At 37.3% G+C, this 24,537-nt stretch overlaps 1 protein-coding gene across 2 annotated transcripts in view; it reads left to right on the plus strand.

The window, feature by feature from the left end:
- Positions 1 to 24,537, plus strand: part of ARHGAP20 (Rho GTPase activating protein 20) — a 147,303-nt gene that overhangs the window by 62,739 nt on the left and 60,027 nt on the right. The window contains exon 3 of one of the 2 annotated variants that reach the window (XM_081241255.1): positions 24,338 to 24,502. In XM_081241255.1, the coding sequence (XP_081097381.1) occupies positions 24,338 to 24,502 (165 nt within the window). The remainder of the gene's footprint in view (positions 1 to 24,337; positions 24,503 to 24,537) is intronic. The other variant, XM_081241256.1, reaches the window with a different exon arrangement.

Raw genomic sequence — 24,537 nt, forward strand, 5'->3', positions numbered from 1 at the left:
AAGTGTGACATAAATAATATTTCTTGAAAGTTGCTATAACTCCCTGGTCCATAGGTTGGATGAGCGACATAGTATTTGGTGGCAGATGTACTTACTTTGACGTTGGGTTGAAAGTCGCCCATGAATTGGGGGTGGCCCGGAGCATTGTCGAGCAGCAAAAGAATGTTGAATGGGATGTCCTTCTCCAAGCAGTATTTCTCTACATCAGGGATAAAGTGGTGGAAAAACCCGTCCTGGAAAATAGCCTGTGTAACCCAGGCTTTGGTGTACTCTTCCACACAACAGGAAGAGAGCCCTTGGCTATGTTTTTAAGGGCTTTTGGGTTCTCTGAATGATAAACTAAGAGAGGCTTCAGCTTCATATCGCTGGAAACATTGCCACCAAACAACAGAGTTAGCCTATCCTTTGCTGCTTTATAGCCTGGCATCAACTTTTTCTCCTTACTAATGTAACTTTGGTGTGGCATCCTCTTCCAGTACAGTCCTGTCTCATCCGCATTAAAAACTAGGTTGTAAATACGCGCCTTCATCAATAATTTATCGAAGTGTTTCAGGAAATTTTGGGGCAGCTACCATATCTGCACTTGCTGCCTTGTCACTTACTTTTACATTTTGCAGTTTGGTTCTAGCCTTGAACTGATGAAACCAGCCATGGCTGGCATTAAAATATGCACCATCTGATTCTTCGCCATGTTTCTTCTTCAAGTCTTAATAAAGGCTTTTAGCTTTGTTTTGAATCAGCATTAAGTTGAGTGGGACTCGACATTGATGTTGATCCTGCATCCACACACTGAGAAGTTTCTCCATTTCCTCCATGACTTTTCCACTCTTCTTCGATATTATTGTCGACATCATCAGCAAAGCAGACTTCACATGTTCCATGATCTTGTCCTCGTTCTGTAGAATCATGCCAGTGGTTGAACGATGCATGTTATAAGAATGAATGACATTTACCATCTTTTCACCTCGCTCCACTTTCTCAATTATTTTCACTTTTGTTTCCATTGTTATCACTTGGCGCTTATTAGCAGTACCACCTCCATCACCACTGCTTTTATGCTTGCTTCCGGACATCCTGGGCTTGAAATAAAGATGCTGTACTCTATACAGTACTGTACAAAGTACACAAAAGCACAACCACTTCACATGTGACAGTATGCGCCGGACGTGTGAACTAACTTACGTGATTGAACATGGGAATACACTTTTGAGTCTTTGAAAGTTTGCAACTTGAAGGTTCGTATGTAGGGAACTTATGGTAGTGCCCTCTGTGTTTCACTCTTCCCTTCCATATAGCTATTCTGTGTTTGCTTATTTAATGTTTACATTTTCCTTGCTCTTTAAATATTAGCATCATTGATATAAAATTGTTCTCACTATATCACTTATGCTGCCTGTTCTAATCAGCATTTTGATGATAATTAAAAGTGCTTCTTTGTTTATTTCTTAGCCTCACTCACTTTGTTTATCCAACCATTCATTGATGTATCCTATAAGCCCTTATCCTAGTTTAGTTCATTTTGATCCTGGTATTATCACTATCACTAAGTTCTGTTTTAATAGCAAGTCAGAATTCAGACTGTATAATATGAACTATGTGATGTGTCATTTAATCATCGATGTTAATTTGGAAGTGGAAATAATAGCACATATTGTGTACAGCCACATCATATACAATTTTCTTTGGTAAGTTGGATGTGATTTTACCTAGATGATGACTATTGAAATGTAATAGTACATTTTCACGTTTTATCCAATCAATAAGACAGATAATTGCTTTAGACTAGATTTCCTGAAAATGTGCTTTTAATGTCTGAGATGTTTGAGATAGTCATGAATATTTAATGGACAGACTGGTATTGTTGAATAAGATAGAATTTTGATGTTGGTAGTGTTTTGTTTTGTGTTTTTGGTCACACAGCTTGTGGGCTCTTAGTTCCATGACCAGGGATCAAACCTGTGCCCCCAGCAGTGCAAGTGCAGAGTCCTAACCACTGAAACACCAGAGAATTTCCTTGGTAGTGGTTTTTTTGTAGCTTCATTTCAGTAGTTATTTCTTTTTGTTCTAAATTACTTCTGGACAAGTTTATTCTCTAAGACTCACCAGGGTTACCTTTACACAGGCAATATAGAGATTTCTAACCTGATATAGCATCATAACCAGGTAGGGTACAATAGATGCTAGAACTTGAATGCTAGGTTAATGAGCTGGGCTTACCCTTTAGACAGTGTACATGGCATGCATTGATAATATACATCAGGAAGATTAATATGATAGAAGAAGGAAGTAAGTAGTATAGATTGAAGAAGTGAGAGCAAGGAAGTAGCAAATCCAGTTAAGGAATTTATTACAAACTATAGGAGAGTTTATGAGGATCTAGACTAAGGAGATTATCTTTTTTTAGTTAGAATGCCCTTAAACATAAGATGTGATTATATGTGGGGAACAAAAGAGAGAGGAATCAAAAGTAACAATAGGACCTTTATACATTCCTGGTGGGATTGTAAAATAATACAGCCACTGTGGAAAACTGTTCGGTGGTTCCTCAATAACTTAAACATAGAATTACCATATGATCCAACAATTCCACTCCTGGGTATATACACTCAAAAGAAAAACAACAGATGTTGAAACAAAAATATGCACATTAAGTTTTGTAATAACACTATTCACTATAGCCATAAGGTGGAAACAGCCCAAATGTCCATCAACTAATGAATGGATAAACAAATATGGTATATTCATAGAATGGAATATTATTCATCAATAAAAAGGAATGAAGTACTAATTCATACTACAATATTGATGAACCTTGAAAACATTATGCTAAGTGAAAGAAACCAGACATGAAAGGCCACATATTATATTGTATAAAATATTCAGAATAGGCAAATCCATAGAGACAGGAAGAGGTTACTAGTTGCCAGAGACTGGATGGAGTGTGGAGTGACTGTTTAATAGGTACAGCTTTTCCTTTAGGATGATGAAAATATTCAGGAACTAGGTCGTTGTGATAGTTGTACAGCACTGTGAATATACTAAATGCCACTTAATTATACATTTTAAAATGGTAAAAATGATAAAATTTTATTTTATGTGTATTTTACCATAATTTTAAAAAATAACTTAAAATTAAGCTTTTTTTAATTTAAAAAAAGAGTAACACTAGGACAAGAATCACCAACTTAAATGCTTTCAGGTCCCTGGGAGGTGCAGGAAACAGAGTAAAGAATTAGCAAGAGAGGGAACTGGTGAACTGAACAGTCAAAATCACGTTTTTGAAACCTCTGTGTGGGCCAAATAAAACATGACTGTGAGTTATGGTTTTCAACCTCTGTTACAGATTGAACAGAGCAACAATGATGGGTGATGTCAAGCAGATAGCTGACAGTAGAACTAGACTCATGATTCCATAAAAGTTAGGAAGAGGATAAATCTAAATTGTTTATCTCATAAGTTCACCATTTAGCACGATACCAAAGCAACACATATAGAGGCTCACCAGGCATTTGTTGAATGAAAAATAAATTAAAAATAAGTAAGTAAATAAAGGCTGGACAGTACCTCTGTATTCCTTTTCTTAGTCAATTCTATCACCATCTACCTGCCCCCACAGCTAATCAATTTGCAAATTTTAACAATCTTTATTTTTAATATCTCTTGAATATGTTTTTTCCTATATCTTCTATCCTTTTCTCACTGCCAACTCAGGTCCATGACACTTCTTGACTTACATTGCTGCAATAAATTCCTAAAGATCTCCCTTCCTCTAAGCTTGCCCTCCTCTAGTCTCTTCAACATATTGCAAAACACAGTATCCTCCTTAAAATCTTTTAATGCTTTCAGATAAAGGCTAAATGTGCTAGGAAAAACTTCTCTAATATGGGCCCTTCCTCATCCGCTTCTGCTGTTCTTCAGGCCTTCGTCACTCCAGCATTTCTGAACTTCCACAGTTCCTGAAGCATACCATGCATATTATGTTTGGCATGCTCTTCTTTCTGTAGAGAATGCCCTTCAGCCTTCATTGTTCTGTCCAGCCCTTAAGACTTCAATTCCTCCAAGAAACTTTCCTAACCAATTCAGTCTCAGATAGGACCTCCTGTTTATGTTCCTCCCTGTGCCCTCAATATGCTACATATTTTTATTGAACTTACCTCACTGGTTTATCACTGTGTTTACTGTCTGATTCCCCTATCACATTGCTAGCTCCTTGAGGCTAGGGACCACATCATTCTCCAGTGCCTGGTGTGTGGCAACCACCCAGCAACAGCAACCCTTATCACTACTACAAATAACTAATTTATTATATGGTGATCAAATACTCAATATATGTTAAATGAGGATTTTTAAGAGGTACAAGGTAGGATGTAAGTGCCAGATATATGAGATACCAATCAAGGATTCAATTGAGAGAAAATTTTCATGGAAGAGATGGTATTTGGAATGAGCAGTGACCATGTGCTAGGCTTTGAGGTTATCAAGATCCTATCTAGTACTTGTGATGATAATCACTAATTGATTGCCACTTATAAACATAGACATTTCCAAGAATCATTCTGAATTTTAGTTTATTTTCTTTTGTAATTTAAGATCAAGCAACACTACCTGTAAAACTGTACCTAAAAGTTGACTCACTTTTACAATGAGCCTTAGTAATAAATATTTTTTAAGACTGTATTTTATTTTATTTTTCTATGCAGCAGGTTCTTATTAGTTATGTCTTATACATATTAGTGTATATATGTCAATCCCAATCTCCCAATTCCTCCAACCACCACCACCACCAACCCCTGCTTTCCCCCTTCATGTCCATACATTTGTTCTCTACATCTGTGTCTCTATTTCTGCCTTGCAAACTGGTTCATCTGTACCATTTTTCTGGATTCCACATATATGCGTTAACATATGATATTTGTTTTTCTCTTTCTGACTTACTTCACTGTGTATGACACTCTATAGGTCAATCCACGTCTCTACAAATGACTCAATTTTGTTCCTTTTTATGGCTGAGTAATATTCCACTGTATATATGTACCACATCTTCCTTATACGTTAGTCTGTTGATGGGCATTTAGGTTGCTTCCATGACCTGGCTATTGTAAATAGTGCTGAAGTGAACATTGGGGTGCATGTGTCTTTTTGAATTATGGTTTTCTCTGGGTATATGCCCAGTAGTAGGATTGCTGAGTCATATGGTAGTTCTATTTTTAGTTTTTTAAGGAACCTCCATACTGTTCTCCATAGTGGCTGTATCAATTTACATTCCCACCAACAGTGCAAGAGGGTTCCCTTTTCTCCACACTCTCTCCAGCATTTGTTGTTTATAGATTTTCTGATGTTGGGTATTCTAACTAGTGTGAGGTGATACCTCATTGTAGTTTTGATTTGCATTTCTCTAATGATTAGTGATGTTGAGCAGCTTTTCATGTGCCTCTTGGCCATCTGTATGTCTTCTTTGGAGAAATGTCTATTTAGGTCTTCTGCCTATTTTTTTGATTGGGTTGGTTTTTTTTTTATGTTGAGCTACATGAGGTGTTTATATATTTTGGAGATTAATCCTTTGTCCGTTGATTCATTTCCAAATATTTTCTCCCATTCTGAGGGTTGTCTTTTCATCTTGTTTATAGTTTCCTCTGCTGTGCAAAAGGTTTTAAGTTTAATTAGGCCCCATTTGTTTATTTCTGTTTGAATTTCCATTACTCTAGGAGGTGGATCAAAAAAGATCTTCCTGTGATTTATGTCAAAGAGTGTTCTTCCTATGTTTTTCTCTAAGAGTTTTATACTGTTTGGCCTTACACTTAAGTATTTAATCCATTTTGAGTTTATTTTTGTGTATGGTATTAGAGAATGTTCTAATTTCATTCTTTTACATTAGCTGTCCAGTTTTCCCAGCACCACTTATTGAAGAGACTCTTTGTTCCATTGTATATCCTTGCCTCCTTCATCATAGATTAGTTGGCCACAGGTGCATGGGTTTATCTCTAGGCTTTCTATCCTGTTCCATTGATCTGTATTTCTGTTTTTATGCCAGTACCATATTGTCTTGATTACTGTAGCTTTGTAGTATAGTCTAAAGTCAGGGTGTCTGATTTCTCCAGCTCCATTTTTTTCCCTCAAGATTGTTTTGGGGGCTTCCCTGGTGGCACAGTGGTTGGGAGTCCGCTTGCCGATGCAGGGGACACGGGTTCGTGCCCCGGTCCAGGAGGATCCCACATGCCGCGGAGCAGCTGGGCCCGTGAGCCATGGCGACTGAGCCTGCACGTCCGGAGCCTGTGCTCCACAACGGGAGAGGCCACAACAGGGAGAGGCCTGCGTACTGCAAAAAAAAAAAAAAAAGATTGTTTTGGCTATTCAGGGTCTTTGTGTCTCCATACAAATTTTAAGATTTTTTTTCTTGTTCCGTAAAAAATGCCATTGGTAATTTGATAGGGATTGCATTGAAACTGTAGATTGCTTTGGGTAGTATATTCATTTTCACAATATTGATTCTTCCAGTCTAAGATCATGGTATATCTCTCCATCTGTTTGTGTCATCTTTGATTTCTTTCATCAGTGTCTTATAGTTTTCTAAGTACAGGTCTTTTGCCTCCTGAGGTAGGTTTTTTTCTAGGTATTTTATTCTTTTTGTTGCAATGGTGAATGGGATTGTTTCCTTAACTTCTGTTTCTGATCTTTCGTTGCTAGTGTATAGGAATGCAAGAGATTTCTGTGTATTAATTCTGTATCCTGCAACTTTACCAAATTCACTGATTCCCTCTAGTAGTTTTCTGGTGTCATCTTAGGATTCTATATGTATAGTATGTCATCTGAAACAGTGACAGTTTTACTTCTTCTTTTCCAATTTGTATTCCTTTTATTTCTTTCACTTCTCTGATTGCTGTGGCTAGGATTTCCAAAACCATGTTGAATTACAGTGGTAAGAGAGGATATCCTTGTCTTGTTTCTCATCTTGGAGGAAATGCATTAAGTTTTTCCCCATTGAGAATGACGTTTGCTGTGAGTTTGTTGTATATGGTCTTTATTATTTGAGGTAGGTTCCCTCTATGCCCACTTTCTGGAGAGCTTTTATCATAAATGGGTGTTGAATTTTGTCAGAAGCTTATTCTGTATCTATTGAGATGATCATATGGTTTTTATTCTTCAATTTGTTAATATGGTTTATCACATTGTTTGATTTGCCTATATTGAAGAATCCTTGCATCCCTGGGATAAATCCCACTTGATCATGGTGTATGATCCTTTTAATGTGTTGCTGGATTCTGTTTGCTAGTATTTTGTTGAGGATTTTTTCATATACATTCATCAGTGATATTGGTCTGTAATTTTCTTTTTTGTGTGATATCTTTGTCTGGTTTTGGTATCAGGGTGATGGTGGCCTCGTAGAATGAGTTTGGGAGTGTTCCTTCCTCTGCAATTTTTTGGAAGAGTTTGAGAAGGATGACTGTTAGCTCTTCTCTAAATGTTTGATAAAATTCACCTGTGAAGCCATCCAGTCCTGGACTTTTTTTTTGTTGGAAGATTTTTAATCACAGTTTCAATTTCATTACTTTTGATTGGTCTGTTCATATTTTCTATTTCTTCCTGGTTTAGTCTTGGAAGGTTATACCTTTCTAAGAACTTTTCCATTTTTTCCAGGTTGTCCGTTTTATTGACATAGAGTTGCGTGTGGTAGTCTCTTAGGATGCTTTGTATTTCTGCAGTGTCCATTGTAACTTCTCCTTTTTCATTTCTAATTTTCTTGATTTGAGTCCTCTCCCTCTTTTTCATGGTGAGTGGCTAAAGGTTTATCAATTTTGTTTATCTTTTCAAAGAACCAGCTTTTAGTTTTATTGATCATTGCTATTGTTTTCTTTTTTCTATTTCATTTATTTCTACTCTGTTTATGATTTCTTTCCTTCTACTAACCTTGGATTTTGTTTGTTATTCTTTCTCTACTTCCTTTAGGTGTAAGGTTAGATTGTTTATTTGAGATTTTTCTTGTTTCTTGAGGTAGGATTGTATTGCTATACACTTCCCTCTTAGAACTGCTTTTGCTGCATCCCGTAGGTTTTGGTTCATCGTGGTTTTCTTGTCATTTGTCTCTAGGTATTTTTTGATTTTCTCTTTGATTTCTTCAGTGATCTCTTGGTTATTTAGTAACGTGTTGTTTAGCCTCCATGGTTTGTGTTTTTTTCCCTGTAATTTACTTCTAATCTCAGTGTGGTCGGAAAAGATGCTTTATATGATTTCAGTTTTCTGTAATTTACCAAGTTTTTATTTGTGACCCAAGATATGATCTATCCTGGAGAATGCTCCATGTGCAATTGAGAAGAAAGTGTAATCTGCTGTTTTCGGTTGGAATGTCCTATAAATATCAATTAAATCTATCTGGTCTATTGTGTCATTTAAAGCTTGTGTCTCCTTATTAATTTTCTGTCTGGATGATCTGTCCATTGGTGTAAGGAGGTGTCAACATCTCCCACTATTATTGTATTACTGTCGATTTCCTTTTTTATAGCTGTTAGTATTTGCCTTATATATTCAGGTGCTCCTTTGTTGGGTGCCTATATATTTATAATTGTTATATCTTCTTGGATCGATTCCTTGATCATTATGTAAGTTTCCTTCCTTGTCTCTTGTAACTTTCTTTATTTTAAAGTCTAGTTTATCTGATATGAGTATTGCTATTCCAGCTTTCTTTTGATTTCCATTTGCATGGAATATCTTTTTCCATCCTCTCACCTTCAGTCTGTATGTGTCCCTAGGTCTGAAGTGGGTCTCTTGTAGACAGCATATATATGGGTCATGTTTTTGTATCCATTCAGCAAGCCTGTTTCTTTTGGTTGGAGCATTTGTTCCATTTGCATTTAAGGTAATTATCAATATGTATGTTCCTGTGACCATTTTCTTAATTGTTTTGGGTTTGTTTTTGTAGGTCCTTTTCTTCTCTTTTGTTTCCCACTTAGAAAAGTTCCTTTAGCATTTGTTGTACGCCTGGTTAGGTGGTGCTGAATTCTCTTATCTTTTACTTGTCTGTAAAGCTTTTGATGTCTCCGTCAAATCTAAATGAGATCCTTGCTGGGTAGAGTAGTCTTGGTTGTAGTTTCTTCCCTTTCATCACTTTAAATATATCATGCCACTCTGTTTTGGCTTGTAGAGTTTCTGCTGAGAAATCAGCTATTAACTTTATGGGAGTTCCCTTGTATGTTATTTGTCATTTTTCCCTTGTTGCTTTTAGTAATTTTTCTCTGTCTTTAATTTCTGTCAGTTTGATTACTATGTGTCTTGGCCTGTTTCTCCTTGGGTTTATCCTGCCTGGGACTCTGCACTTCCTGGGCTTCAGTGGCTATTTCCTTTCCCATGTTAGGGAAGTTTTCGACTATAATCTCTTCAAATATTTTCTCAGGCCCTTTCTCTCTCTCTTCTCCTTCTGGGACCCCTGTAATGCAAATGTTTGTGCATTTAATGTTATCCCAGAGGTCTCATAGGCTGTCTTCATTTCTTTTCATTCTTTTTTTCTTTATTCTGCTCTGAGGTAGTTATTTCCACTAGTTTATCTTCCAGGTCACTTATCCGTTCTGCCTCAGTTATTCTGCTATTGATTCCTTCTAGTGTATTTTTTATTTCATTTATTGTATTGTTCATCTCTGTTTGTTTGCTCTTTAATTATTCTAGATGTTTTTTCTTTAATGGTTCTAGGTCTTTTTTAAACATTTCTCACATCTTCTCAATCTTTGCCTCCATTCTTTTTCTGAGGTCCTGGATCATCTTCACTATCGGTATTCTGAATCCTTTTTCTGGAAGTTTGCCTATCTCCACTTCATTTAATTGTTTTTCTGGCATTTTGTTCCTTCATATGGCACACAGCCCTCTGCCTTTTCATTTTGCCTCTCTTTCTGTGAATGTTGTTTTCGTTCCACAGGCTGCAGGATTGTAGTTTTTCTTGCTTCTGCTGTCTTCCCTCTCATGGATGAGGCTATCTAAGAGGCTTGTGCATGCTTCCTGATGGGAGGGACTGGTGGTTGGTAGAGCTGGGTGTTGCTCTGGTAGGCAGAGCTCAGTAAAACTTTAATCTGCTTGTCTGCTGATGGGTGGGGCTGAATTCCCTCCCTGTTGGTTGTTTGGCCTGAGATGACCCAGCACTGGAGGCTACAGGCTCTTTGGTGGGCTAATGGTGGACTCTAGGGGGGCTCATGACAAGGAGTACTTCCCAGAACTTCTGCTGCTAGTGTCTTTGTCCCCGCAGTGAGCCACAGCCACCCCCTCCTCTGCAGGAAACCAACACTAGCAAGTAGGTCTGGTTCAGTCTCCTGTGGCATCACTGCTCCTTCCCCCGGGTCCTGATGCACACACTACTTTGTGTGCCCTCCAAGAGTAGAGCCTCTGTTTCCCCCAGTCCTGTCAAAGTCCTGCAATCAAATCCCGCTAGCCTTCAAAGTCTGATTCTCTGGGAATTCCTCCTCCCATTACCAAACCCCCAGGTTGGGAAGCCTGATGTGATGCTCAGAACCTTCGCTCCAGTGGGTGGACTTCTGTGGTATAATTGTTCTCCAGTTTATGAGTCACCCACCCAGTGGTTATGAGATTTTATTTTATTGTGATTGCGCCCCTTCTACTGTCTCATTGAAGCTTCTCCTTTGTCTTTGGATCTGGGTATGTTTTTTGGTGAGTTCCAGTGTCTTCCTGTCAATGATTGTTCAACAGTTAGTTGTGATTCCAGTGGTCTCGCAAGAGGCAGTGAGCACACGTCCTTCTACTCTGCCATCTTGAACAAATCTCCTTAGTAATAAATATTAAGAGATATTACTGTGGCGCAGTTTCATGAAAGCTATTATCTAGTTTTAGTGAAAAATGATTAAGTTCCTAAAACTCCTTTTTGCCTTTCTTAAATGGCTTCACAAACCTATTTGAAAATGAAATGTTAATACATAAGATGCAGGCAGCAGGTTAATTCTTAGACTCTGATTGTATTTGTTAGATCATTTTAGAGCTTTGTTAATTATAACTTGCAAAACCTAATCAAGCTATATTAAGAGGCTAAATAGAATGTTATCATCTTGCCCTCCTTCCCATTTCCATACTCAAAGAGACTAAAATAAACACATCTGCATTGCACTCAGGATAAAAATAAACAGTTCAGAATTACATAATTGAGAAATACATTTTTAAGTAGGAAACATTGATTAAGATTGTAGTTTTAAAGAAAACAAAGGTTGTTTGTGTTTTTGTTTCCTTCTACAAAAGATTTTTTCTTTTTAAATTATGTGAGTACTGAGATGTTTATTTTTCTGTAGAGTGCTGTCAGAATGTTGGGTTTTTTTTTTAACCAGTGCTTAGCTTGCTAAAATCACAAGGCATCTCTTGCCATACTTATGTATAGACCTTTAAAATGAAAGACTGTAGACATGTACATTGATAAATCTACACTGAAAAAGCAAGATTTTTAACTTAATTGTGAGTACCCCCCACACCATCATCAAATCTATTTATTTGAAAGTATTATTGTGAGATGGAAAATGAATTATTATGTACTAAAATCCTTTGGAGTTGCTTTAAAACACAAACCATTTTTGAAATAACCTAATTAACCTTTAGTCTATACTAACCCCAAGCAAAAAAAAAAAAAATTCTTTTTAACTCCCTAATTACATCAGATTAGTCTTTATTTATAAGCATTTAAATGTTTTAGAAGCAATATTGTTTCAACTAGGGTCAGCAAACTATGGCCCAGAGAGGCTGCCTGTTTTTATAAATAAGGTTTTTTTGGATCATAGCCACACCAGTTCCTTTAGGTATTATCTATGGCTAATTTTGCCATACAATGGCTAGTTGAATATTTGACAACAGAGATCAACAAAGCCTAAACTATTTACTATCAGACCCTCTGAGTAATAGTTTGAGTATCCCTGGTTTAAACGCTACTACTATCTAATGGTTTATCACTGTCATCAGAAAGCAGTTATTCATTGAATACGTAAAGCCAAAATACAAAAAAATGATTTTCCCCTTGCAAAATTTTCCTGCCAGGCCATTAAGAAACTAGAGCTATGTAAAATGCTGTTAGCCATTTCTTCATTCATTCATTGCTTGCTAGCTTTGTCCTCACTCCGTTTTCACAAGAGTAAGTTAAATTTTATTCTTGTTTTCTATAAATTTGAAAATCACTACGTAATACAAGATGCTATTATGCCTTCTCCTATTCCCCCACCCCAGAAGATTTTGAAATAGGAAGGATTTTTCTGTGTGATGGTGAATCTGGGTCTTTCTCTATGTTCAATTCCAATCTATAATATTAAACATAGTAACTCCATTTCCCTTTTATTTCAAAGGACTTCAGTTGATTTATTTGCCTTGTTATTCACTTCTGCATCTCTGCAAATTATACATAGTATGTGCTTAATTAGTAATTAGTGAGCATAACAGAATTCACTTATTTGGAATGGTAACTATAGCTCAAAAAACACAGGAAATGATGGAACAAATCTTAAAAGTTCACTTTACCTTAAGTAGAAATAAATGCTATTTATACTTAGTTTAAAAACACAGTTGTAGGATTTTAGAATGTTAGAACCAGTCTTAGAGAGTTGGAAGAGAGCAGTAATTTTCAAACTTCAGTGTGCATTAGAATCACCTGAGTGGCTTGTTAAAATACAAAATGCTCAGGCAACCCTCCAGAGTTTCTGATTCAGTAAGTCTGAGGTGGCCCTGAGAATCTGCATTTTTAAGAAATTCCTAGTTGTTGCTGATGCCACTTGTGGGGAAACCACACTTTAAGAACAACTGTAATAGAGGAAGGGGTGGCTGATTACTCAGATATTACCTCAGAGAGTTATCAAGATAGTGTGTGGTTCTCAGCCCTTTAGTATGCCCAGGAGAGATCAGACACTGAGACCCATACGATTCAAAGCCAAGAAACATAAATAAGCCAGAATCTCCATTTATTGCAGCTGCCATGTGAACCAGATACTTGGGATGACAGAGCATGGTCTCTTATACCCTATACTTTGATAGAGACCCTGACAAATTCTTGTTCTTTGAGCTCCTTTAAAAATTAGACTAATACAAGAAATATCTCTTAGTTCTTGTCATTATTGTTATTACTGTTGCTTGGATTTTACACTGACTTGTTTCCCTGAGGCCACTTTAATGTATGCTTATCCTTGCCTTTATAAACTATACTTTAGGATAGGGTTGTTTTCACAGAGTTTCCCTCTCATCAGTAATCTTATTGTTTTCTTTTTAATTTTCTATTGACACATAGTTGATGTATAATATTATGTAAATTACAGGTGTACAATATAGTGATTCATAATGTTTAAGGGTTATTATCCACTTACAGTTATTATAAAATATTGGCTGTATTCCTTTGTTTTACAGTATGTCCTTATATCATATTTTATACATAATATCATGTACCTCTTAATTCCCTACCCCTATGTTGCCATTCTCACCTTCCCTCTCCCCACTGGTAACCACTAGTTTGTTCTTTGTATCTGTGAGTATGCTTCTTTTTAATTATATTCACTAGTTTGCTGTATTTTTTAGATTCCGCATATAAGTGATATCATACAGTATTTGTCTTTCTCTGTCTGATTTATTTCAATTTACATAATACCCTTCAAGTCATTCGATGTTGTTGCAGATGGCAAAATTTCATTCTTTTTTATGGCTGGATATTCCATTATATATATATCATATCTTCTTTATCCATTCATCTGTTGATGGACACTTAGGTTGCTTTCATATCTTGGCTATTGTAAATAATGCTGCTGTGAACATTGGAGGTGCATGTATCTTTTGAATTAGTGTTTTTTCATTTTTTTTTTGGATATATACCCAGGAGTAGGATTCCTTAGTCAAATGGTAGTTCTATTTTTAGCTTTTTGAGAAACCTCCATAATGTTTTCTACAGTGGCCGCACCAATTTACATTTCTGCCAATGGTATATGAGGATTCCCTTTTCTCCACATACTCGCCAACATTTGTTACTTGTGTTCTTATTGATGATAGCCATTCTGACAGGTGTGAGGTGATATCTCATTGTGGTTTTGATTTGCATTTACCTGATGATTAGCGATGTTGAGCATCTTTTCATGTGCCTTTTGGCCGTTTGTGTGTCCTCTTTGGAGAAATGTCTGTTCAGGTCTTCTGACCTTTTTTTTTGGTTGGTTTTTTTTTGGTGGTTGTTTTTTGTTTTGTTTTGTTTTGTTTTGTTTTTTGCAGTACGCGGGCCTCTCACTGTTGTGGCCTCTCCTGTTGCAGAGCACAGGCTCCAGACGCACAGGCTCAGCAGCCATGGTTCATGGGCCCAGCTGCTCTGCGGCATGTGGGATCATCCCAGACCGGGGCACGAACCCGTGTCCCCTGCATCGGCAGGTGGACTCTCAACCACTGTGCCACCAGGGAAGCCCCTTCTGACCATTTTTTAATCAGGTTATTTGTTTTTTGATGTATGAGCTGTTTATATATATTGGCTATTAAACCCCTTATCAGTCATATCATTTGCAAATATTCTCTCCCATTCAGTAGGCTGTCTTTTTGTTTTGTCAGTGGTGTCCTTTGCTGTGCAAAAGATTTTAAGTTTAATTAGGTCCCATTTGCTTATTTTTGCTTCTATTTTGTTTGCTTTAGGAGATGGATCAAAAACATTATTGCTACAATTTATTTCAAAGAGAGTTCTGCTTATGTTTTCTTCTAGGAGTTTTGTGGTTTCCAATCTTACATTTAGGTCTTTAATCCATTTTAAATTTATTTTGTATATCGGTGTTAGAGAATGTTCTAATTTCATTCTTCAACATGTAGCTGTCCAGTTTTCCCAGCACAACTTATTGAAGAGACTGTCTTTTCTCCATTGTATATTCTTGCTTCCTTTGTAAGGGATTAATTGACCAAATACATTACTATTGACCAATACATTATTAATTAATAATTAATTAATCTGGTCTCTCCAGTTCCATTCACCTATGTGTATCTTTTTGTGCCAGTATCATACTGTTTTGATTACTGTGGCTTTGTAGGATAATCTGAAGTCAGGGATCATGATTCCTCCAGCTCTCTTCTTTTTTCTCAAGATTGTTTTGGCTATACAAAGCCATTTGTGTTTCCATACAAATTTTTTAAGTTATTTGTTCTAGTACTGTGAAAAATGTCCTTGGTGTTTTGATAGGGATTGCATTGAATCTATAGATTGCCTTGGGAAGCATGGTCATTTTAACAACATTGATTCTTTCAATTTAAGAACATGATATATCTTTCCATCTGTGTCATCTTTAATTTCTTTCATCAGTGTCTTATAGTTTTCAGAGTACATATCTTTTGCCTCCTGAGGTAGGTTTATTCCTAGGTATTTTATTCTTTTTGCTGTGATGGTAAATGGGATTGTTTCCTTAATTTCTTTTTCTGATTTTTCATTGTTAGTGTATAGGAATGCCAGAGATTTCTGTGCATTAATTTTGTATCCTGAAACCTTACCAAATTCATTGATTAGTTCTAGTAGTTTTCTGGTGGCATCTTTAGGATTTTCAATGTACAGTATCATGTCATCTGCAAACAATGAGCGTTTTACTTCTTCCTTTCCAATTTGGATTCCTTTTATTTCCTTTTCTTCTCTGATTGCTGTGGCCAGGACTTCCAATACTGTGTTGAATAAAAGTGGCAAGAGTGAGCATCCCTGACTCGTTCCTGATCTTAGAGGAAATGCTTTCAGCTTTTCACCATCCAGTATGTGGTTAGCTGTGGGTTTGTCATATGTGGACTTTCTTATGTTGAGGTTTATTCCCTGTATGCCCACTTTCTGGGGAGTTTTTGTCATAAATGGATGCTGAATTTTGTGAAACGCTTTTTGTCAAAAGCATCTATTGAGATGATCATATGGTTTTTATTCTTCAGTTTGTTAATGTGGTATATCACATTGATTGGTTTACAGATAATGAAAATTACTTGCATCCCTGGGCTAAATCCCATTTGTTCCTGGTGTATAATACTTTTAATATGTTGTTGGATTTATTTTGCTAATATTTTGTTGAGGGTTTTTGCATCTGTATTCATCAGTGATAGCGGTCTGTAATTTTCCTTTTTGTGTGACATCTTTGCCTGGTTTTGGTATCAAGGTGATGCTGACCTCATAGAATGAGCCCAGGAATATTCCTTCTCCTGCAATTTTTTGGAATATTTTGAGAACAATAGCTGTCAACTTTTCTCTAAATGTTTGGTAGACTTCACCTGTGAAGCCATATGGTACTGGACTTTTGTTTGTTGGGAGTTTTTAGGTTATTGATTTAATTTAATTACTGGTATCTGGTCTGTTCAAATTTTCTGTTTCTTCTTAGTTCAGTCTTGGGAGATTTACCTTTCTAAGAATTTGTCCATTTCTTCTAGGTTGTGCATTTTTGGCATATATTTGTTTGTAGTAGTCTTTTGTGATCCTTTGAATTTTTGTGGTGTCAGTTGTAACTTCTCCTTTTTAATTTCTGATTTTAGTGATTTGGGCCCTCTCCCTTTTTCTCTTGAGTGTCTGACTAAATGTTTATGCATTTTATTTATGTTTTCCAAGAACCAGCTTTTAGCTTCTTTGAACTTTTCTATTGTTTTTTTAATCTCTATCTTATTTATTTCTGCCCTGACCTTTATAATTTCCTTCCTTCTACTAACTTTGGGCTTTGTTTGTTCTTGCTCTAGTTCCTTTAGGTGTAAGGTTAGATGGTTTATTTGAGATTGTTCTTGTTTCCTGAGGTAAGCTTGTATTGCTATAAACTTCCCTTTTATAACTGCTTTTGCTGAGTACCATCAATTTTTGGATCATTGTGCTTTTGTTTTCATTTGTCTCTAGGTATTTTTTGATTTCCTCTTTGATTTCTTCAATGATCCATTGGTTGTTTAGTAGTGTATTTTTTAGCCTCCACATGTTTATGATTTTTGCATTTTTTTTCTTGTAGTTGGTTTCAGTCTCATAGCATTGTGATCAGAAAAGATGCTTGATCTGATTTCAATTTTCTTAAATTTACCAAGCTTTGTTTTGTAGCCTATCATGTGATTTATCCTGGAGAACATTCTGTGTGCACTTGAAAAGAACATGTATTCTGCTGCTTTCAGATAGAATGCTTTACATGCATCAATTAAGTTCTTCTGCTCTAATGTGTCATTTAAGGCTAGTGTTTCCTTATTGATTTTCTTTCTGGATGATTTGTCCATTGATATAAGTGGTGTGTCAAAGCACCCTATTATTATTGTGTTACTGTCGATTTCTTCCTTTATGCCCGTTAACATTTGCTTTATGTGCTTAGGTGCACCAATGTTGGATGCATATATATTTACAATTGTTCTATCTTCTTGGATTGATCCCTTCATCATCATGTAGTGTCCTTCTTTAACAGCCTTTACTATATAATCTCTTTTGTCTGATATAAAGTAGCAATGCTTACATTACTTTCTTTTGATTTCCATTTGCATGGAATATCTTTTTTCATACCCTCACTTTCAGTCTGTGTGTGTCTTCAGATCTGAAGCAAGTCTCTTGTAGGCAGCACATATTTAGGTCTGGTTTTTGTGTCCATTCAGTTGCTCTGTGTTTTGATTGTAGAATTTAGTCCATGTACATTTAAGGTAATTATTGATATGTATGTTCTTGTTGCCATTTTTTTACTTGTTTTGGGGTTGCTATTGTAGGTCTTTTTTTCTTCTTTTATTCTCTTCTCTTGTGATTTGATGACTGTCTTTAGTGTTATGTTTGGATTCCTTTTTCTTTTTTTGTGTATATCTATTATAGATTGTTGGTTTGTTGTTACCATGAGGCTTTTATGTAGCCACGTGTGTGTGTGTGTATACACAATTATTTAAAGTTGCTGATCTCTTAAGTTTAAAAGCAGTTTAACAGGGGCTTCCCTGGTGGCGCAGTGGTTGAGAGTCCGCCTGCCGATGCAGGGGACACGGGTTCGTGCCCCGGTCTGGGGGGGTCCCACGTGCCGCGGAGCGGCTGGGCCCGTGAGCCATGGCTGCTGAGCCTGCGCGTCCGGAGCCTGTGCTCTGCAGGGGGAGAGGCCACAACAGTGAGAGGCCCGCCTACCGCAAAAAAAAAAAAAAAAAAAAAAAAAAAAAAAGCAGTTTAACAACCCTGCATTTTTACCTGCCCCCTGTGTTTACTGTTTGTGACATCATATTTTACATCCTTTTGTGTATCCCTTAACTACTTGCTGTGTATATAGATGATTTTACTACTTTTGCCCTTTAACCTTCCTACTAGCTTTATATGTGGTTGGCCTACTACCTTTACTGTATATTTGCCATTACCAATGAGATTTTTCCTTTCATAATTTTCATATTTCTAGTTGTGGCCTTTTCTGTTTAGAGAAATCACTTTAACATTTTTTATTATGTTGGTTTTGTGGTGCTGAACTCTTACCTCTTACTTCTCTGTAAAACTTTTGATCTCTCCTCCAAATCTGAAGGAGAGCCTTGCTGGGTAGAGATTTCATGTTTGTAGGTTTTTCTCTTTCATCATTGAAAATATATCATGTCACTTCCTTCTGGCCTGCAGATTTTCTGCTGAAAAGTCAGCTGATTGCCTTCTGAGAGTTCCTTTGTAGGTAAGTTGTTGCTTTTCCCTTGCTGCTTTTCATAAGTAGTCTATCTTTATTTTTAGGCATTTTAATAACAGTGTGTTTTGGCTTTGTCCTCTTTGGGTTGATTCTGTATGAGATTGTTTCTTTTCTCAACTTAGGGAAGTTTTCCATTTTTGTGTCTTCAAAATATGTTCTCTGACCCTTTCACTCTCTCTTGTCCTTCTGGGATCCCTGTATTGGGAATATTGGTGTACTAGATGTTGTCCTAGAGCTCTCAAACTGTCCTTATTCCTTTTCATTCTTTTTGCTGTTCAGCATCAGTGGTTTCCACTACCCTGGATACTAGCTTGCTGATTCATTCTTCTGTATGATTTAGTCTTCTGTTGATTCTTTCTAGTGTATTTTTCGTTTCAGTTATTGTATTCTTCATCTCTGTTTGGGTGTTCTTTAAATTTTCTAACTCTTTGTTAAAAACTTCTGCCTTCTCACTCTGTGCATCCATTCTATTCCCAAGTTCTTTGATCACCTTTAAAGTCACTACCCTAAACTTCTTCTCATGTAGATTTCCTATCTTCACTTCACTTAATTCTTCTCCTGCAGTTTTTATCTTGTTCCTTTGTCTGGAACGTTTTCCTCTGTCGCCTCATTTTGCCTAAGTTGCTCTATTTTTATGTATCTGGTAGATTGGTTATGATTCCCAACCTTGGAGAAGTTGCCTTTTGTAGGGTATGTCCTATGTGTTCCAGTAGCACACTCCCCTCTCATCACCTAATCTATATGCTCTAGAAGTTCCCCCTATGAAGGCTACATGTATCCTTCTGTTGTGGCAGGCTGACTATGTAGATGGTCTGGAGGCTTGGATGGCCCAGGATCTTACCTTGTGCAGAGGTTGCCAGCCACTGGTTGTTGGGACTGGGTCACAAAGTGGCTAACTGTCGAACCCCAGGAGGCCCCGGTGCTTATGCTATCTCACTGGTTTGCAGAGTCAGGGTCCAGAAGACTCCAGGGCTATTGCCCACCCACTGGTAGGTGAAGCCAGGTCCTGGGGTTCATGCTGGATGATTGCCAGGCAGAGCTGCGTCCTGGAAGCTGGTTGCAGAGCCCAGGGATCCCAGAGTTGGTGTCAGGTCACTGGTTGGGGGAGGGTTTCCTGATAGAGTTGGGTATGGGGTCCAGGGTGTCTCAGAGCTTATGCCAGCCTGCTAGTGGGCAGGGCTGAGGCCCAGCTGGTCTCACAGCAAGGTCTGGCCTGCTGTGAGCAAGCCGGGTACCATAGGCTGCAGGATAGTGGTTTACTTCTGTCTGCCCCCTGGTGGGTCAGACTGGTCTAGAGGTTAATGCAGGCTTCCTATAGGGCAGTGGGGGACCCAGGGTCTTCCAGAGATGTTGCCTGCCCAATGGTGAATGGAGCTGTGTCCAGGACCTTCTGGTGTGCAGGGCCATGTCTAGAGGCATGTCTAGAGGTGGCTGTGGACTCAGGAGGACTTCAGGCAGCCTGTCTGCTGATGGGTGGAACTTTGTCCCCACCCAGTTAGTTGCTTGGCCTGAGGCATCCCATCACTGGCGCCTACAGGCTGTTGAGGCTATATCTTGGCACTAATGAGCTAGAGGGAGCATCCTACAATGTCACCTGCAAGCACCAGCTTCCACATAGTAGAAGAAGCTTCCAAGAATGGTTGCCGCCAGTGTCTATTTCCCCAGGGTGAGCCACAGCCACTCATCTCCTGCCTGTCTGGGGGACTCTCCAAGACCAGCAGATAGGTCTGTCCCAGGCTTCTATCAAATTACTGTTTTTGCCCTGGGTCCTGGTACATGTGAGATTTTCGGTGCACCCTTTAAGAGCGAAGTCTCTATTTCCCCCCGGTCCTGTGGGGCTCCCGAAATTAAGCCCTGCTGCCTTCAGTGTCGAATGCTCTGGGGGCTTGTCTTCCTGGTACAAGACCCCTGGGCTGGGGAACCTGATGTGTGGCTCAGAGCTCTCACTCCAGTGGGAGGACCTCTGCAATGTAATTATTTTTCTGTTTGTGAGTCACCCACCCTAGGGTATGCGACTTCACTATATCACGAGTCCACCCCTCCTACCTATCTCGTTGTGGTTCCTTCTTTATGTCCTTAGTTGTAGAAGATCTTTTCTGATAGGTTCTGGTCTTTTTCAGTGAGGGTTGTTCTGCATATAGCTGTGATTTTGGTATGTTTGTGAGAGGAGGTGAGCTCAAGGTCTTTCTCCTCTGCTGTCTTGGCCTGGCCCAACCTCTCTCATCAGTAATCTTAATTCCACCTTTTGAGTACATGTTAGTATAGTTAGTCACATATACAAATTATAAAAGGAATTTAAAGACCTTCTACTCCAACTGCCTTACTTTACAGTGAGGAAACTGAGGCAGCCAAAATAACTCACCATGTCACACTACTTAGGAAAACGTCTTAGATTAGCCCACACCCTCTCCTACCCCCATCAAGTCCTAAACTACTGAGCTCAACTGCCATGGGTGGAGGAGGAATCTGAGTTGGTATGAATGAAGTTCTTTTCCTTTTGAAAGGCTACATGGAATTTTTTAAAGTAAGTGTTTTGAACATACTTAACTTGTAAGTCCCCTTCACTTAATAGCAGTGTGTTTTAACTGCTATGAACATCAGCTTCCAAATCTGTGAAATGAGGGATGATACCTACCTTCAGGGCTTAAGTATTGTTTCTCTCTTCTTCCTCCTTTTCCTCTTAAAGTCACCTTCTAGTGTTAAGCTGTTGAAAAATAACCAGATTTACTGCCTTTAATTCTTCACTATTCTTTTCACTCCTCACCTAAAACCCTAGACCGTTTGAGTTCTGCCCTTACCATTTTCCTGGAACTGCTTTGTTGAAGGTCTTAATGAACAACTGATGACTTTTTTCCCAGACATCTTCTCAGTCTTCAACTTGTTATCCCGTTCACCAGTTTCAGTACTACAGACCACCACTGCTTTTTATTATTCTTTTCCTGCTGCTCTATACACTACTCTCCATCTTGTTCACAGATTCTCCTCCTTTCTTCACCCCTTCAGATTACATTTTTTTCAGGGATGTGTTTCTGCCTTTTTTCTTATTCTTTACCCCTTTGGGCAGTTCTAGTCATTCCCATAGTATTATTTATGCAACTGCCTTTGTATGATAACAAATATGACATCTCTTTTAAGTGCTGGCTGCCTGCCTTATCTCCCCATGTCACCTAATCCCCTGGTAATTTCACACTCAATATATTTGAAGCTGCACTCATCTCTTCTTCCCCAGCCACAATGTGTTTTCTCTACAGTGTTCTTCATCTTCGTTAATCTCAAAAATGTGTATGTGAATATAGGAGACTTAGATTATCCAAAACAATTTTAAAAAAGAAAAAGTTGGTAGATTTATACTACCTAATTTCATGATTTACTGTAAAGATAGAATAATAAGGCAATGTGGTTCTGGCATAGATTAATTCTTAAAAAGATCAGTGAAACAGAATAGACAGCCTGGAAATAGACCCATGATCTTACAGTCATGTGATTTTCAACAAAGGTACCAAAGCAATCCACTGAAGAAAGGAAAACCTTTTGTGCATATGGTGCTAGAACAATATGGTATTCGTACAGAAAAACAAAATGAAGCTTAGCCCTTACCTTATACCATAAACCAAAATTAATTTAAGATAGACCATAGACTTAGATGTAAAAACTAAAATCATACAGATTTTAGTGGAAAACATAGGAGAGTATCTTCATGACTTGGGGTAGGCAAAGATTTCTTAGAAAGGACACAGAAAACAAATACCATTTTAAAAGTGATAAATTAGACTTCATCAAAATTAAAAACTTTTTAAGTTTTAAGAAATGTACAGGCAAATCACAGACTGGGAGAAAATATTTGCAAAACATTTGACAGAGATTATATATATATGTGTATATATGTATATGTGTATAGGTATGTATGTGTATATGTGTATATGTGTGTGTATATATGTATATCAGGAGATAGATAGATAGATAGATCCAGGATATATAAAAAATTCCTACAACTAAATAATAAGAAGATACATAACACAACCTTTTTAAGTAGGCAAAATATTTGGAGACAGTACACAAATTAATATATACAAATAACCAATAAGAACATGAGTGTTCAACATTATTAGTCATCAGGGAAATGCAAATTAAAATCTTAATGAGACGCTACTATATATACACTAGAATGGCCAAAATTTAAAAGATTGATAATGCAAATGTTGATATAGTTGTGAAGTACCTAGAATTATCCTTCACTATTGTTGAAAATATAAATTGGTACAACCACTTTGGAAAACTTACTGGTAGTTTTTTTCTAAAAATAAACATGACAACAATTCTGTGACCCAGCAGTTCCACTGTGAGATATTTCTCCAAGAAAAATGTAAACATAGATCATAAAAAAGACCAATAGAAGTTTAATAACAGTTTTAGTCATAATAGCTAAATACTGGAGAGAGCCCACGTGTCCATCAGTAAGAGAATGAATAAGCAAACTGATATATTTATACAGTGGAATACTGTTCATCAATATAAAGGAATGGATTACTAATAAACGTAATAAAAACATGCTGAGTAAGAAATGTCTTACACTAAAAGAGTACATACTAAGGTTTTGTTAATATGAAATTCTAGAATAGGCAAAACTAATCTTCAGTGGGAAGAAAAATCATAATAATGGTTGCCTTAGGGTTGATGGAGTAGGGATTGATGGTTGAAAGGAATTTGAGGGACTTGGGGGCTGATCAATGAAAAAACTATGACCCTTGGACAGGTTTGCATAAGAAAGGAAGTCCCTTACAGCATGAGACAATCTAGCAGTTTATGGCCAAAGGACCACCATCCAAAAAAGGAGGAGGGCAAGGGAATTCCTGAGGTGAGGGAGATTGGAGTGGGTGGCTCTGGAGATTACCTGTCTAAATGATGTTTCTCAGCAGCATGGTGGGGAGTCTAGGTCAGAGAGCTCCAAAGGCAGTAGTGACTTGGGTCTTATAACCACAAGGCTCTGTCTTATCAATGGCTAGCAGGTGTTGGGTGTAGTTTTGTGGAGTATACAAAGCAGGCAAGCTATAAAATGGTTAAAAAATCTGCTTGTTTGGGGGTTATTTTTTAAATAATTAGGTGTATAAAAATGTTAGTTTAGTTCCAGCAGACTTTGGAGCTAATGGATCTCAGCCTGCAACAAAGAGATAAACAACTTGAGCCAATACATAGAGGCCGTCTTCATCTAATTAATATAACAACTGAAAAGGAATAAGAGGAAATTTTTTGAAGTGATGATAATGTTCTATATCTTGATAAGGGTTTAAATTGCACAAGTGAATATGTTTTTCAAAATTCAGAAAATATACAGCTAAGAATTGTGCATTTCATTGTACATGATATGCATGTTGAAGTATTTAGGGGGAAATGTACTGCTGTATGCAGTTTTTACTGAAATGTCAAAAATAGTATGGGTTAATTGAGAGAGAGTTAGATAGGTATCTGATAAAGCAAGTACAGTAAAATTTTAATGGTAGAATCTAGTTGGGATATACATATATAATAAACATAAGTTTATTATAAAACTTTTAATTTTGCTTTTTGTTTAAAAAATTTTATAATAAAATATTAAGGACCACCATGTGGAGACAGACTGAGGGACCTGTTAGAAAACTATGCCATTGCATTAAAAAAAATATAGAGCTTTATATTTCTTGACCAAATTTAACCTATAATTTTTTGTAGAAACTCAATCCTATATTTGATCATTTGACTAAAGATCTCTGGTGTTTGATCTGTTACAGGGAAAGTCCTTCTGCTAGCGTGGACACATGTGCATTTCTGTCATCATTTTTGTGCTCCAATAGGACTCTGCTAATTGATGGCCGGGTAGAACTGAAAAGAGGTCTGCAGAGGCAGGAGCGACATCTTTTCCTGTTCAATGATCTGTTTATCGTGGCCAAAATCAAGTAGGTATAGTGGACACTCTCTCCTGGTTATCATT

Source organism: Mesoplodon bidens (assembly GCF_964165515.1).
Source record: "Mesoplodon bidens genome assembly, chromosome: 7".
NCBI lineage: Eukaryota > Metazoa > Chordata > Mammalia > Artiodactyla > Ziphiidae > Mesoplodon > Mesoplodon bidens.